Here is a 12,975-nt window from a genome sequence, read left to right as displayed (position 1 = left end):
TGTTTTTATTGTCCTTTTAGCAGATGACGAGAAGTTGTAACTTTTTTTAAATACTGAAATTGTTACCAGTAAAGACAAAGTTTGCTTTGAAATGTATATAATTTATAGTACTGAGAAAGAGGAAGAAATGGTCCCTCCCCCATCCACCACCATTTTTTCTTTAGATTTCAGTTGCAAAGTCTATTTTATTTATATTTGTTCCAAAGAACAAGAAACATGGAGCAAATAAGATGGTATAAATTAATGCTCAAACTTCCAGAAGTGAATTTTCAGCTGTAGGAGGGGCCAGAGAAGGATCTGATGTGGTTCGATTTTGAAGTTAAGCAGGTCTAGTTGGAAGATGACCAGTAGCCATACTAGGGGCTAAGTAGCCTGGGCTGTACAGGGTGGTGCTATTAAATTTCCATGACCAGGGAACCAGTGTTCCCTGAATAAGCATGGGGCCACAGCGGCACAAGTGGAAGCCATGGAGAGGGAAGGGAGGAGCCAAACTCTTTAAAACCCAGCTCTGAGCCAATGCCAAGGAGGATACAGGCTGGCAGGTTTGCTCAGAACAAAGAACCTCGCATCCAGGGGCGGAGAAGAAGTAGTAGTAGTAGAAGAAGAGTTGGTTTTTATATGCCGACTTTCTCTGTCACTTAAGGAAGAATCAAACTGGCTTACAATCACCTTCCCCTCCCCTCAACAGACACCCTGTGAGGTAGGTGGGGCTGAGAAAGCTGTAAGAGAGCTGTGACTAGCCCAAGGTCACGCAGCTGGCTTCATGTGTAGGAGTGGGGAAACCAACCCGATTCACCAGATTAGAGTCCACCACTCAAAACCACTGCCCTTAACCACTCTACCACGCTGGCTCTTATGGTGAAGAAGCCTTATCCTCCTCTCCAGCCGCATCTGAGACTGGTGACACTGCTGGCGTCAGTGCTTGGCAAGGCGGAGGAGCTAAGGAAGGGACCCGAGGGGCCAGAGCCTCACAAGGTGCAACTTTGCTTAAGATGGCACTGCAAATACATGATACATGAATAACTGGTAAAATGGGAGGACATAGTGGGAAGTGAAGAGATTAATCATCCAAGAAGCTTAAAAATAAGAGTACAAATTGAACATGTTGAAGCTGAAGCTAACTGCAAAAACCTTTGCCTCCCTAACACCCTCCATCCCTGCTTAGTTAAAGCTAGGCTCCCAGAGCCTGAATATTGCAGTGTAAAGTAGTTTCATAGGGAGGCTCAAGGTTTGAGATAAGATCAGGACTGCAGGTTAGGCAGGCAAACGTTACTGCATCATTGACCTTTTATTCCTTTCCTTTGATCAGAGGTGGCTCCCATCTCTCAAAGGTGACCTAACCTATGTTCTCATAAAGCTACATTGACATCCGGGAATCTTTTTATTACTCTTGGCTGGCTTACCCCCTTGAATGCAGCCATTGTTTTTTTGGTTGTTTTTTTGTAAATTTCCAGGTATCTTCAGCATGTACTGACGCTTGTTGAGTTCTTGAAATGACCATTTTCAGGCTGGAGTTTTAGGAAAGGTACCCCCGAATATCATGGTTATGCCTGCAGACAGTTCTGGGGATCCCCCTTCAGTTTGGGACACAGTTTTGTGCTATTTAATTGTAGGTAGCCTTGATCTTCAAACAGCAGGATCACTTAGAGTCTCCCTGAGGACTTTGGCATCTCTGTACAGTTGTGGAATGTGCCTGTATGCTGTATCCTCTGTATATGCACTCCTGGAAGCAAGTAATTAGTGACGCTATGCTTTTAAAGCAGTTTATGAGTTTACTTATGTTGAAATCTCAGTCCCTGTAAGCACACGATTAACTCACACGGTGTCCAGAACACTGGTGTTCTTGATCTTCAGCTGACTGCTGCTATTAACAGATATAACTCTTACAAGTATTTACCTTCTCAGTCACTCAACATGGAAATAGGAGGCAAAGTTCTTTGCTGTTCGTTGAATCCCGTCACTTTTCTAGAGCTTGTTACAAGCTAATTCAATTATTTCATGCAAAATCAATTTAAAATACATTAATTGACACTGTAGTTCAAAAATCATAGTATCTTTGGCACTTGTTTGCAGAACATTCTGCTGCATAAGGATCAAGTAGAGAATGCTGTGAGTTTACTTCGAAGGGTCTATGGGAAAGTGAATTCATCACATACCTATTTCAGAATGGTATTTACCAGGGTCATCCCTGTCCTTGGGGTCTTGCTGCTTTCTTGTATGTGAGGCATGCTACTGTTTTCTAGACTGTGTTTAACCCAACAATCATATGCAGCAGCTCCTTGGGACACTCAGATTTAGAGGAAAATTAAATCCAAAGAGAACCCAGTTTGTTCAAAGAGGGTGACCCTAACACAAACCAATCTGGGGATTACAAGGTCAGATTAACAGGTGCAGGAAAGTTCTAACTGTCATAGTGCTTGCTGCCAAAATTAAATACTCCCCTCCCTCCAGACAAAACACTTTTGGTGTTCAAAGCAATGGTGAAATTACATGTCTTGGAGGATGTTAATTCAGTAAAATTGACAGCAAAGTTGCCAAGTGTCAGAGTGCTTAATTGGTGCCAGGGTCCTCCAGACCTCAGACCTCCTGCTTGCTCTCAAAATCAGAGCTCAGTCCTGGAACATATGAAGCTAGAATAAATGCAAGTGTTCCTGACCAGGAACAGAGTTCCTTTACCTTACCATTTAGGAATTACAAAGATAATGTAATGCATATTAGAGGGAAGGATTTCCACATTGCATTTATTTGCCGACAGATATTCTCTGGCATCACTTTCTGTAGACATTAGGTACTGCAAGTGAAGCTATGGCTGGAAAGCACTTTGCCCTGCGTTGAGATATGATTTAAGAAGGGCATGTACAAGAAATGGAAAAAGGGAGAAATCAACAAAGGAATTCAAACAAGTAGCCAACACATGTAGGGAGAAAGTCAGGAAGGCTAAAGCGCAGAATGAGCTCCAACTAGCCAGGGAAGCTAAAAACAACAACAAAAGGTTTTTTGGTTATGTCCATAACAAAAGGAAGATCAAGGTAACGATTGGGTCATTGCGTGGAGAGGATGGTGAATTATTAACAGGGGAGGCAGAAAAGGCAGAATTACTTAACTCCTTTTTTATATCAGTCTTATCCCAAAAGAGAAATAGTCCTCAACCTGGGAATAATGGAGCAAAGGATGCAATAGGGGAATTACAGCATAGTATAGAATCTGAGATAGTACGGGAATACCTGGCTACTCTTGATGAATTCAAGTCTCCGGGGCCGAACGAACTGCATCCAAGGATGTTAAAAGAGCTGGCTAAAGTGATTTCAGAACCACTGGCAATAATCTTTGAGAATTCATGGAGAACAGGAGAGGTTCCAGCAGACTGGAGGAGGGCTAATGTGGTCCCCATCTTTAAAAAGGGGAGGAAAGAAATCCCAAACAATTATTGCCCAGTCAGCCTGACATCAATACCAGGTAAAATACTAGAGCAGATAATTAAACAGACAGTCTGTAAGCACTTAGAAAGAAATGCCGTGATCACTGACAGTCAACATGGTTTCTCAAAAACAGGTCATGCCAAACTAATCTCATATCTTTTTTTGATAGAGTGACAAGTATGGTAGATGAAGGGAATGCTGTAGATGTAGTGTACCTTGATGTAGTGTAAAGCCTTTGATAAAGTCCCCCATGATCTTCTTGAAACAAAGCTAGTAAAATGTGGGCTGGACACTGCTACTGTTAGGTGGATTGGTAATTGGTTGACCAACCGAACCCAAAGGGTGCTCATTAATGGCACAACTTCATCCTGGAGAGGACTGACTAGTGGGGTACCACAGGGGTCTGTCCTGGGACCGGTACTATTCAATATTTTTATAAATGACTTGGATGATGGAATAGAGAACATGCTAATCAAATTTGCAGATGACACCAAGTTAGGAGGGGTAGTTAATACCCCGGAGGATAGGGTCAGAGTTCAGAATTGATAGACTGGAGAGCTGGGCCATAAGTAATAAAATGGATTTCAATAGGGAGAAGTGTAAGGTACTTCACCTAAGCAGAAACAACATAAGGCACAGGTACAGGATGGGAGATAGTTGGCTTGACAACAGTACATGTGAAAGAGATCTGGGAGTCTTAGTGGACCACAAACTGAACATGAGTCAACAGTGTGATATGGCGGCTAAGAAAGCCAATGCAATTCTGGGCTGCATCAATAGGAGTATTGTGTCTAGATCAAGGGAAGTAATACTACCACTGTATTCTGCATTGGTCAGACCTCACTTGGAATACTGTGTCCAGTTTTGGGCTCCACAATTTAAGAAGGATGTTGACAAGTTGGAGCATATTCAGAGGAGGGCGACCAGAATGGTCAGAGGTCTGGAATCCATGCCTTGTGAGGAGAGACTTAGGGAGTTGGGTTTGTTTAGTTTGGAGAAGAGAAGGCTGAGGAGAGACATGATAGCCATATTTAAATATTTGAAGGGATGTCATGTTGATGAGAGAACTAGCTTGTTCTCTGTTGCTCCAGAGACTAGGACATGGAGTAATGGATTTAAACTAATAGAAAAGCGATTCCATCTAAACATTACGAAGAACTTTCTGATGGTGAGGGCTGTTCGATGGTGGAATGCACTGCCTCGGAGGGTGGTGGAGTCCCCGTCTTTGGAGGTCTTTAAGCAGAGGCTGGATGGCCATCTGTCGGGAGTGCTTTGATTGTGGGACCCTGCATTGCGGGGCGAGGGTTGGAGTCACTTGGGATGGGGGGGGGAGGTAGTTGTTAATTTCCTGCATTGTGCAGGGGGTTGGACTAGATGACCCTGGTGGTCCCTTTCAACTCTATGATTCTATGAGTTTCAGGCCTTGCAGTATGCACTGAAAGGGGTTGTTTGGCTGCTGCAATTATGTTCTGAGCTCTTCTTTCCGCATGCCAACACAAATGGGTGTGTTGGCATGTAAAAGTCTAGAACTCTTCACACATTGATGGCAATCACATAACTTATCCACAAGTATAATGTTCTATCAGCGGGTGCTGAATATACTTATGCATAAATCTTAAACACTCATTGTATGTTCTGTATATACAACAATTACTGTACACGAGTAGATAAAACTATTTTAATAAAGTAAAAGAGAAAGATAACAGGAGTAGAACGACATCTTGATAGTTTGAGAGCCAAGCAAGCATACTTGTGTCCTGGAGCATCAATCATGCCTGTTTTGGGTTACTAAACAGTAGGTAAAATACATAGCTGCATAAAACTACCGGTAATAAAGTTGGGTCAGGTAGGCATCCCCTTGTGTGATTATTTGGTTGATACTTACTAAACATTTTAACATTTAGATATTTATTACAGCTGTATCCTAGTTGCTAGTGACATTGGCATTCTTCCTCGTTAGACTCAAAATAGCTGGCAAGTGTCCCTATTGTGGCAAAATGTATAATTTTGCTACTTTTAAAATGGGCATTGGGAGCACATCCTATCCTTTAAGGTTTTGATATTGTACTGAAGGACCACAGTGCTATGGGACCAGACTGCTCAGTGATTTCAGAAAGAGGATGTGCAGAATTCTTCCATTTCCTTATAAACAATCTTCTCACTTGTTTTCATTTCTAGTACCAAAATGATTGTTCTGGTGTATTGTGAGTTTTTAAACATCCTGTTCTTCCAGCAGAACTAAGCATACACATCAAAGAATCCATTGAAAAGATTTTTAGAGAGAGATTTATAATACAAAATATTATTGAGGCATATCTGGTATGAGAGATAAGAATGATACTGAGAAGTTGGATGTTTGTATACAACCTCCCAGCCATTCTCTAAAAGAGCAGGGGCCGCCTCTAATTAATTTGTATTCGTACGGTTCCTTTCATTCTAGAGGATTTCACAATGTTGTCATAGATGATAAACCCTTGTTCAACTTTACCTACAATTCAGCAACCAAACTGAAAGAGGTGCCAGTAGTCAGGTGGAATACAGTCTGTTGACTGAGAAAACTAATATGGCTAAGGGGTTTGAAAACTCTTGAGTACCTGGCACTCTAAATTGTTCAGTATATGAAAGGAAACAAAAAAGAGATTTTTTTGTGGCTTGCGGTATTGAGGCAGCCACTACAGACACATGCAGTATTTTGTATCCCAGTGTTCTGAACAATTTCATTCATGTTAAAATCAGTCTTTAAAAAAGCACAAAACACTTATCATCTGGACTTTGTTGAAAGGCAAAGTGTATCAAGACCTCTTTGGAATCTTATAGTCAATTCAGTTCAGTTCAATACCTTTATTGGCATATAAAAAGGAAAGAAAATTTGGTAGGGTTTACGGTATGCAAGGCCTGTTGGTCAAAGCCGTCTTGTGGCTTATTGAACCATGTGGGTATAAGGGATGCTTTCTACACTTATTTGTAAGACTTTCCTAATTCAAGCAATGATTTTAAAATGATGTATGCAAAATCTTACTTGAGTTTGATATTATGTAGAGCACAGCATAGCATAATGGCTCAATAAAAACATGATGCTAAACCATGAAAGAAGCTTGCATATAGGTTGCAGTGGTATCTGAATTGACAGACCAAGTTTCTAATCACCTAACAAACCAAAAAGAGTGTCCAGCTGGCCTCGACCAGGGCCAGGGCTTTTTCTTCCCTGGCCCCTGCCTGGTGGAATAGTCTTTCTAATGAGACCAGGGCCCTGCAGGACCTTATGGAGTTCCACTATTCCGCCAGGCCTATGGTTGAGGCCAGCTACAGTTTCCTTATCAGTGCTGGCCTCCCTACTTTACTCCACCATGCCGGGATGTTCTCATCTCTTGCAGGCTCTGCTCCTTATTTGAACTGCCTGCAGGCCCTGCTGGGGTGTTATGTCACAATTAAATGCGCCATTGGAGAGATGCGATTCTTACTATTTTACACGGCTGTTTCAATTTATTGCTCTTATGAGCTTATGAAGTTTTATTGTATATTTATTGTTATGTGAGCTGCCCTGAGCCTGGCTTTTGCTGGGGAGGGTGGGTTATAAGATTGATTAAATAAACAAACAAACAAATAAATAAAAAGTGTAAGAGTGTTAGAAGAGACCCCAGAATGAACTTCACGGTAGAGCAAAACTCCTATACATAATGGCTGTTTCAGTTCTCATTGCTATGATAATGTTTTTATTAAATCGTTGTAAAGGGAATGAAGGATTATAGAAAAATCATTTAATCTAACACATCCTATCATCATATTTCTTTCTAGATACAGATATGGTCATAATTTACTTATCAGCTGGAATAATATCAAGGGATTCATCAGAAGATGGTAAAAAGGCTACACTTCGTGTTATCAATGAAGAAAATAGTTTCCTTAACAACTCTGTAATGATCCTTACTTATGCCCTCATGAATGGTAAGGGATGGGTACGGTATTTTTGACAAATGAAGTGTCTAAAGTTGTGATCCTTTCTTAACTGTTTTGAAGTGTAAAAAGCAAATGCCTTTTGTTAGATGTGTTAGAGGCCTAATTAGCAAAATATTTCTCTTGTCAGCCATGACAGTTCTGACCATACTCAGTTAACTGTAACATGTTCCTCGCAGAGGGAGTGACGGGTTTAAAAGAACTGGCATTTCTCCGAGATCTTGCGGAACAGAATTCAGCAAAGTATGGCGTACCAGACCGAACCACTTTACCTGTGATCAAGGGGAGCATGATGGTCTTGAACCAGCTGAGCAACTTGGAAACCACAGTGGGCCGGTTTTATACAAATCTCCCAAACCACATGATTGACGAAGCAGTCTTTAGTTTGCCTTTCTCGGATGAAATGGGAGATGGTAAGTGCTGGAAAGATCTAAAAACGTACATCCCCACCCCCCATGGCAAGGTTCTGTTCTTCATTAATACATTTATAGCAAACTTGGTAGGTGGCATATTCTTGTAAGTACTACATGGAAAATTCTCTGTCTATAGTACTGGACTCTTGCTAAGTGGAAAACTGGGGTAATGCATTATGATGTGTATAATTGACAATGTGCTGGTTACGATGTTATGAGCGACTTCCTCTGTTTCTGTTGCTACGCTCATTGTGAAAGGCGAACTACACAGTATGCACAAAGTTGTGTAAGAATACTTCCAGGGCCACTTTTGTTACAGGAAAGCCACTTTGAGAAGGCGCAATTTCCAGCAGACAGGACAATTATGTTGGAAAACATGTGACTGGAATTCTGTAGGAAACGAAACTGGCTTCTCGGTGCTGCAGCAGGAAAAGTGTAAAGTCCCCCACACACACACACACACACACTAATTCTCCCCCCCCCACTCACTAATTCTCTGCTGAAAAAGTCCCCTTTCAAAGTGGCTTTTCATTATCTACTGCTGAAATTTCGTTACATGCATTTGTAATCTGATCGGGTTATGGGGCTGAGAGAAGTTTTGTGGCTTTGTGAATAATCTGTATCTTGATAAACGGATAAGGAAGAACTCTTTTTCCTTTGATGCCTTTTGATGTCTTAGTGTTTTAGGTACAATGGATCACGAACATCTGTTAATCTGGGTTGCAAGGTAACAGAGGAGAAAGATTTGTCTCATGAGAAGTTATATTGTTTTCCATCAGAACGTACTCAGTAGGTCATCCTTGAGATGTTAGCTCAGCCCCCTGAAGTTGGCATATAGTTAGTTTTATCATCAATGCTGCTTAATATCTGTATGAAGCCACTGGATAAATATGCTAATGATTACCAGCTCTGTGCTTTGTTAACTAATGACTCATAAGACACTACCTTAGTTTTAAACCAGTGTTTGAGGAATGTGGTTGTGTGAAGATTAACTGAATCCAGAAAAAGCCTGAAACAATCCAGAAAAAAATGAGGTAATGAGGTAAATCCCAGTGCTATGGAGGAAGAGGTTCTTACTGTGATGGAGAGGATGTCAGTTTCCCCATGTAATTAGGTTGGGAGCCTACCTCTATTGTACCTGGAACCATATTTTCTTTTTCGATAGGCAGACATCAAGAGGAAGCACCTTTTATCAGCCATCTGCTAGCCTCATTCTGGAGAATAACATCTTTCCATGCCAGTCTTCATTTTTATGATCTCTAACATTTACTGCTGTTATGAACTTTGTTAGGGATTGCCCTTGAAGACATCTTGGATGCTTTCAACCTGTGCAGAATGGTAGAGGTTGGAATTTGCCCAACCTGTTCTGCAGCAACTGCATCAAGTAACTTCAGACCCAAATGAAAGTGCTTGGTTTTATCTTTTCAAAATCTTCATGGCCTGAAACCCACCTACTTAGAGAGTGGCTCTCACCATATGAGCCAACCTGTTGCCTGTGTTCTGGTTCCCACTCTGTAGGCATACATCTCATCTAGTAAAGATATCTAGCAAAGAAGCAGGCCCTTTACTGCAGTTTCTCTAAATCTATAGATTGGCCTCTGAGATGAGCTGCTCTTGTTTTGCAGAATGAAAAAAGTCATCCAGAAGGTTTGTGGCTGCTGAGTAGCACAGTGGCCCTACGTTATTGTTACAATGAATTCTGTAATACTTTTTGAATCTGTTTCATTGTGTTGTTTATTGATTTATTCTTATGGAAGCATTCTAAACTTTGGAGAAGTGGAGTATGTTTTAAGTAAAGTAAAGCTTAGTTAAACCTAACTGGCAGGAATTGTGTGCAGTGGTGTAAGACATTTTCTGCAAAGTGGAGAGAAGACAAGTAATTAGAATGTCTGATGCCACTTCTGGGCTATAAGAACTTAATCCCTAATACTTTGGAAATGGCGTGTGACTGATACTCTGTTACTGCCAGTGAACTAAGCATTGCTGTTGTGGGTCAGGGTTGATTTAGATAATGCATTTCTCAGATACCACTAAGAAGGATTTTCAAGCCTTTAAAACTAATGCTCCGTTTGTTGAATCAAATCCAGGTGATTACAAAAGACCCAAGGCCTGAAAAAAAAGGATAAATTTGCTTCTAGGCATGTTTCTAATGTGGCAGCAGGATAGGCAGTTTTCCAAGAAAGGTAGAAGCCATTAAGCCTCAGTGGGTAGAAAAGAAGAGAAATGTGGGCTTAGGTAAATTGGTAGGGACCTTTTGTAATTTTGAGGAATATAAATATTGCAAAACATTTCTGTGTTACCCTGTGCCTAGAAATCTAAGTGGCAGTGACAGAGAAGGTAAGAGAGAAAATAGATTTGATGTGTTTTCACTGTATTCACAAAGGTCCTCCAAAATCATTTTGTGCTTCTATTTTTGAATTCCCAGGACAATTATTGAATTTGGCTTTAGTTAAGACAAGGTACAGCGAATTTTATGTATAATGAGCAAAACTATAATTCATCCACTGATAGTTTATGTACAGGGTTGTTGTTGTTTTTTCCATTTTAAGCATTGTTGACATTCTCAGAGGTGAATAAGGGCAAAGACATTTCAAAATGCCGCCCTTGAGAATGCCAACTTTGGACTGATAGGGGGCATTGCTGTTATTATGAGCCAAAGTTCTTTTGTCCTGGATACTTGTCTCCCTGCAGAAATCAGCCCCACTTTTTGGTGAATTTTTGCAGAAGTGTTCATAAGTGTTCATGTTTGGGAGAGGGTGGAGAAGGAATGCAGTCCCCTTGCCAGGCCAGTAGGACTAGTGCTGCCTTGATTAGTCTAGTCATGCTTATTTGACCAGCAGCAACTGAATGGGGATGAGGTTGTGCATCCCATTACAAGTAATGTAGTGTGATTGGATGAGATTCTTATACAAATGAGTCAAGCCAAAATGGAGAGGAGAATAAATCTATAACCAACATACCAAATGATATATCCAAACATGTTGAGGAACAGTGCACTAGTAATAAGACATCCAGTCAACAGTGCACTAGTACAGAATTTAAAGACAATGTGAACAACAACCTGCCTAAGGCAATGTATACTATAAACTGTAAAGTGGAATTAGAAAGGTAGAAGACAATACAGTAAAGCAGGATAATACCTACATTAATCATTGCAGTAGGCTATAATCCCATTCCATTATGAAGGTGCCCTCCTAAACTGTTGCATTTTGTTACAGTTCTAATCCATTGTTAAAAATACCTTCGTGAAGATTTCTGTTTTGCACATTCTGTGCAAGGATAGAAGTGTAGAAACCATCATGACCTCTTGGGGAGGGGGGAGGCTGCCATAGAGAATGCACGTAAATGGGGAGTTGTTCTTACCCAGATGCAGGATGGCACCTTCAGAGGAACAAAGCTGTTGTTCAAAGCATAGCATGAGATGTGGTCCTGCAGGACATGGCTGCAAGACCATTACGGGTTTGTAGGTGATAAGTATCACCTTGAGTTGCAACCAATAAAAAATCAGTAACCAGTGGAGCAACCTCAGAATGGGTGTAACATTCATGTTCTGCCTGGCACCTGAACTTTCAAAACCTGAGGATATCAGGCACTGCCTTAGAAGACACATTCCCCTTTCTATTTTATACAGGAGGGAATACCTCATCTAAGATGGACTATAATACAAAACATGTAGGCATCGTCTAAAAACAAATATATTAGCCCTTTTTTGGTTTATGTTTGTATGTACATTTAACTAATTATTTAAAAATTAGTCAGCTAAGATATTTACTATGATTTTGACAGCTCTGCTTTACAATATCTTCTGAGTCAATTGTCCCCCATTCCATCTACCCTTATACAACTCTGTGTTGACAACACAGTAGCTTTTCATGACAACTGTAGTGACTGTTATTGGTGTTGCATCTCTCAGAGTGATCTAGGGTATTTTCTGGCAGGACTCCACATGGAACTGGACATTTAAAAAAGCAAAAACTGAAGAAACGTTAAATTCCTTCTCTGTTCTCAAACCCAGGTGCTGAAGGAGCTCCCTGTTGCTAACTGGATATTTCTTTTTATTCACAGGTCTAATAATGACAGTAAGCAAACCTTGTTATTTTGGAAACCTACTACTAGGAATTGTTGGAGTAGATGTTAACCTGGCATATATCTTGGAAGATGTCACTTATTACCAAGATTCTCTGGCTTCATACACCTTTCTGATAGATAATAAAGGTGAGTTAATGACACTGTCCAAATTCACTAAAATATCAGTTGCTTTAGAGCTCCAACTATCTATCAAAGCTCTACTGTTTGAAAATAAAATTGTTTTCTGAGTCAGTTTGTCTTACTGTAGATTTTGTTTGCCTTTAAAGCACTGGAATTTTTTATTTTGTATTTATGTATTTAATTTACTGACTATTATGTGGGGATTTCATAATTCCTCTGTAGGGAGTGCACATTAACATTATCATAACTATCTGTCCTTTGAAATATGTTGAAAAAGTAATGTGTGAAATATATGTCACATTATTGTGCCAAAAACATTTTATTACTTATTTTTAGGCTACACTCTTATGCACCCTTCCCTTACCAGACCATATTTGCTTTCTGAACCACCGCTACACACAGATATCATACACTATGAAAACATTCCAAAATTTGAGTTGGTTCGACAGAACATTCTAAGGTAAGGCTTTGTACATTTAATCTCCAGTGAAAACTACTTGATGGTTATGATTTGGCATCTTCAATAATGTTACTGTTTTCTTTTATGAGCAGTCTGCATACTTAATAGGATATTTATATTGCTTTGGTTCGTGCCCAGTATAGCTATTTTACTGTTGAGGAGCACAATAAACCAGCAAGTTCTGCAGACGTTCCTTTGAAATTAATGGGAAGAGCACAGGATTATGGGAATGCTTTTACAGAGTTCCTGCATATTTCCATGGGGCTTTCTGTAGAGAACATCCCAGTTGATTGTGCCTGAGGTGATCTTCCCAGAGCCAAGTATGACCAGTGTTAATACTACTGCTTCCAGGAACATATCCTACAGTGTGGAATACTTAATCATAAGATATTTGTTCTGCATTTCATTTCCTTTTTAATGAAAATTCAGTTCCTCTTCACTCTGGAAATGAAGATCCCTGTTCTCAAAAAAGGTTAACTCTCTATGAATGTTTGTACAGTATGTGCTTTTAGTGCATAAA

General features: G+C 40.3%; 1 protein-coding gene across 2 annotated transcripts in view; it reads left to right on the top strand.

The window, feature by feature from the left end:
* Positions 1-12,975, top strand: part of CACHD1 (cache domain containing 1) — a 156,291-nt gene that overhangs the window by 106,458 nt on the left and 36,858 nt on the right. For both annotated transcript variants that reach the window (XM_056844513.1, XM_056844514.1), the window contains exons 8-11: positions 7,215-7,364; positions 7,553-7,786; positions 11,852-12,001; positions 12,332-12,455. In XM_056844513.1, the coding sequence (XP_056700491.1) occupies positions 7,215-7,364; positions 7,553-7,786; positions 11,852-12,001; positions 12,332-12,455 (658 nt within the window). The remainder of the gene's footprint in view (positions 1-7,214; positions 7,365-7,552; positions 7,787-11,851; positions 12,002-12,331; positions 12,456-12,975) is intronic.

This window comes from Euleptes europaea, chromosome 2 (genome assembly GCF_029931775.1).
Source record: "Euleptes europaea isolate rEulEur1 chromosome 2, rEulEur1.hap1, whole genome shotgun sequence".
In the NCBI taxonomy this organism is placed as follows: domain Eukaryota; kingdom Metazoa; phylum Chordata; class Lepidosauria; order Squamata; family Sphaerodactylidae; genus Euleptes; species Euleptes europaea.
This window is presented reverse-complemented; position numbering and strand designations above follow the sequence as displayed.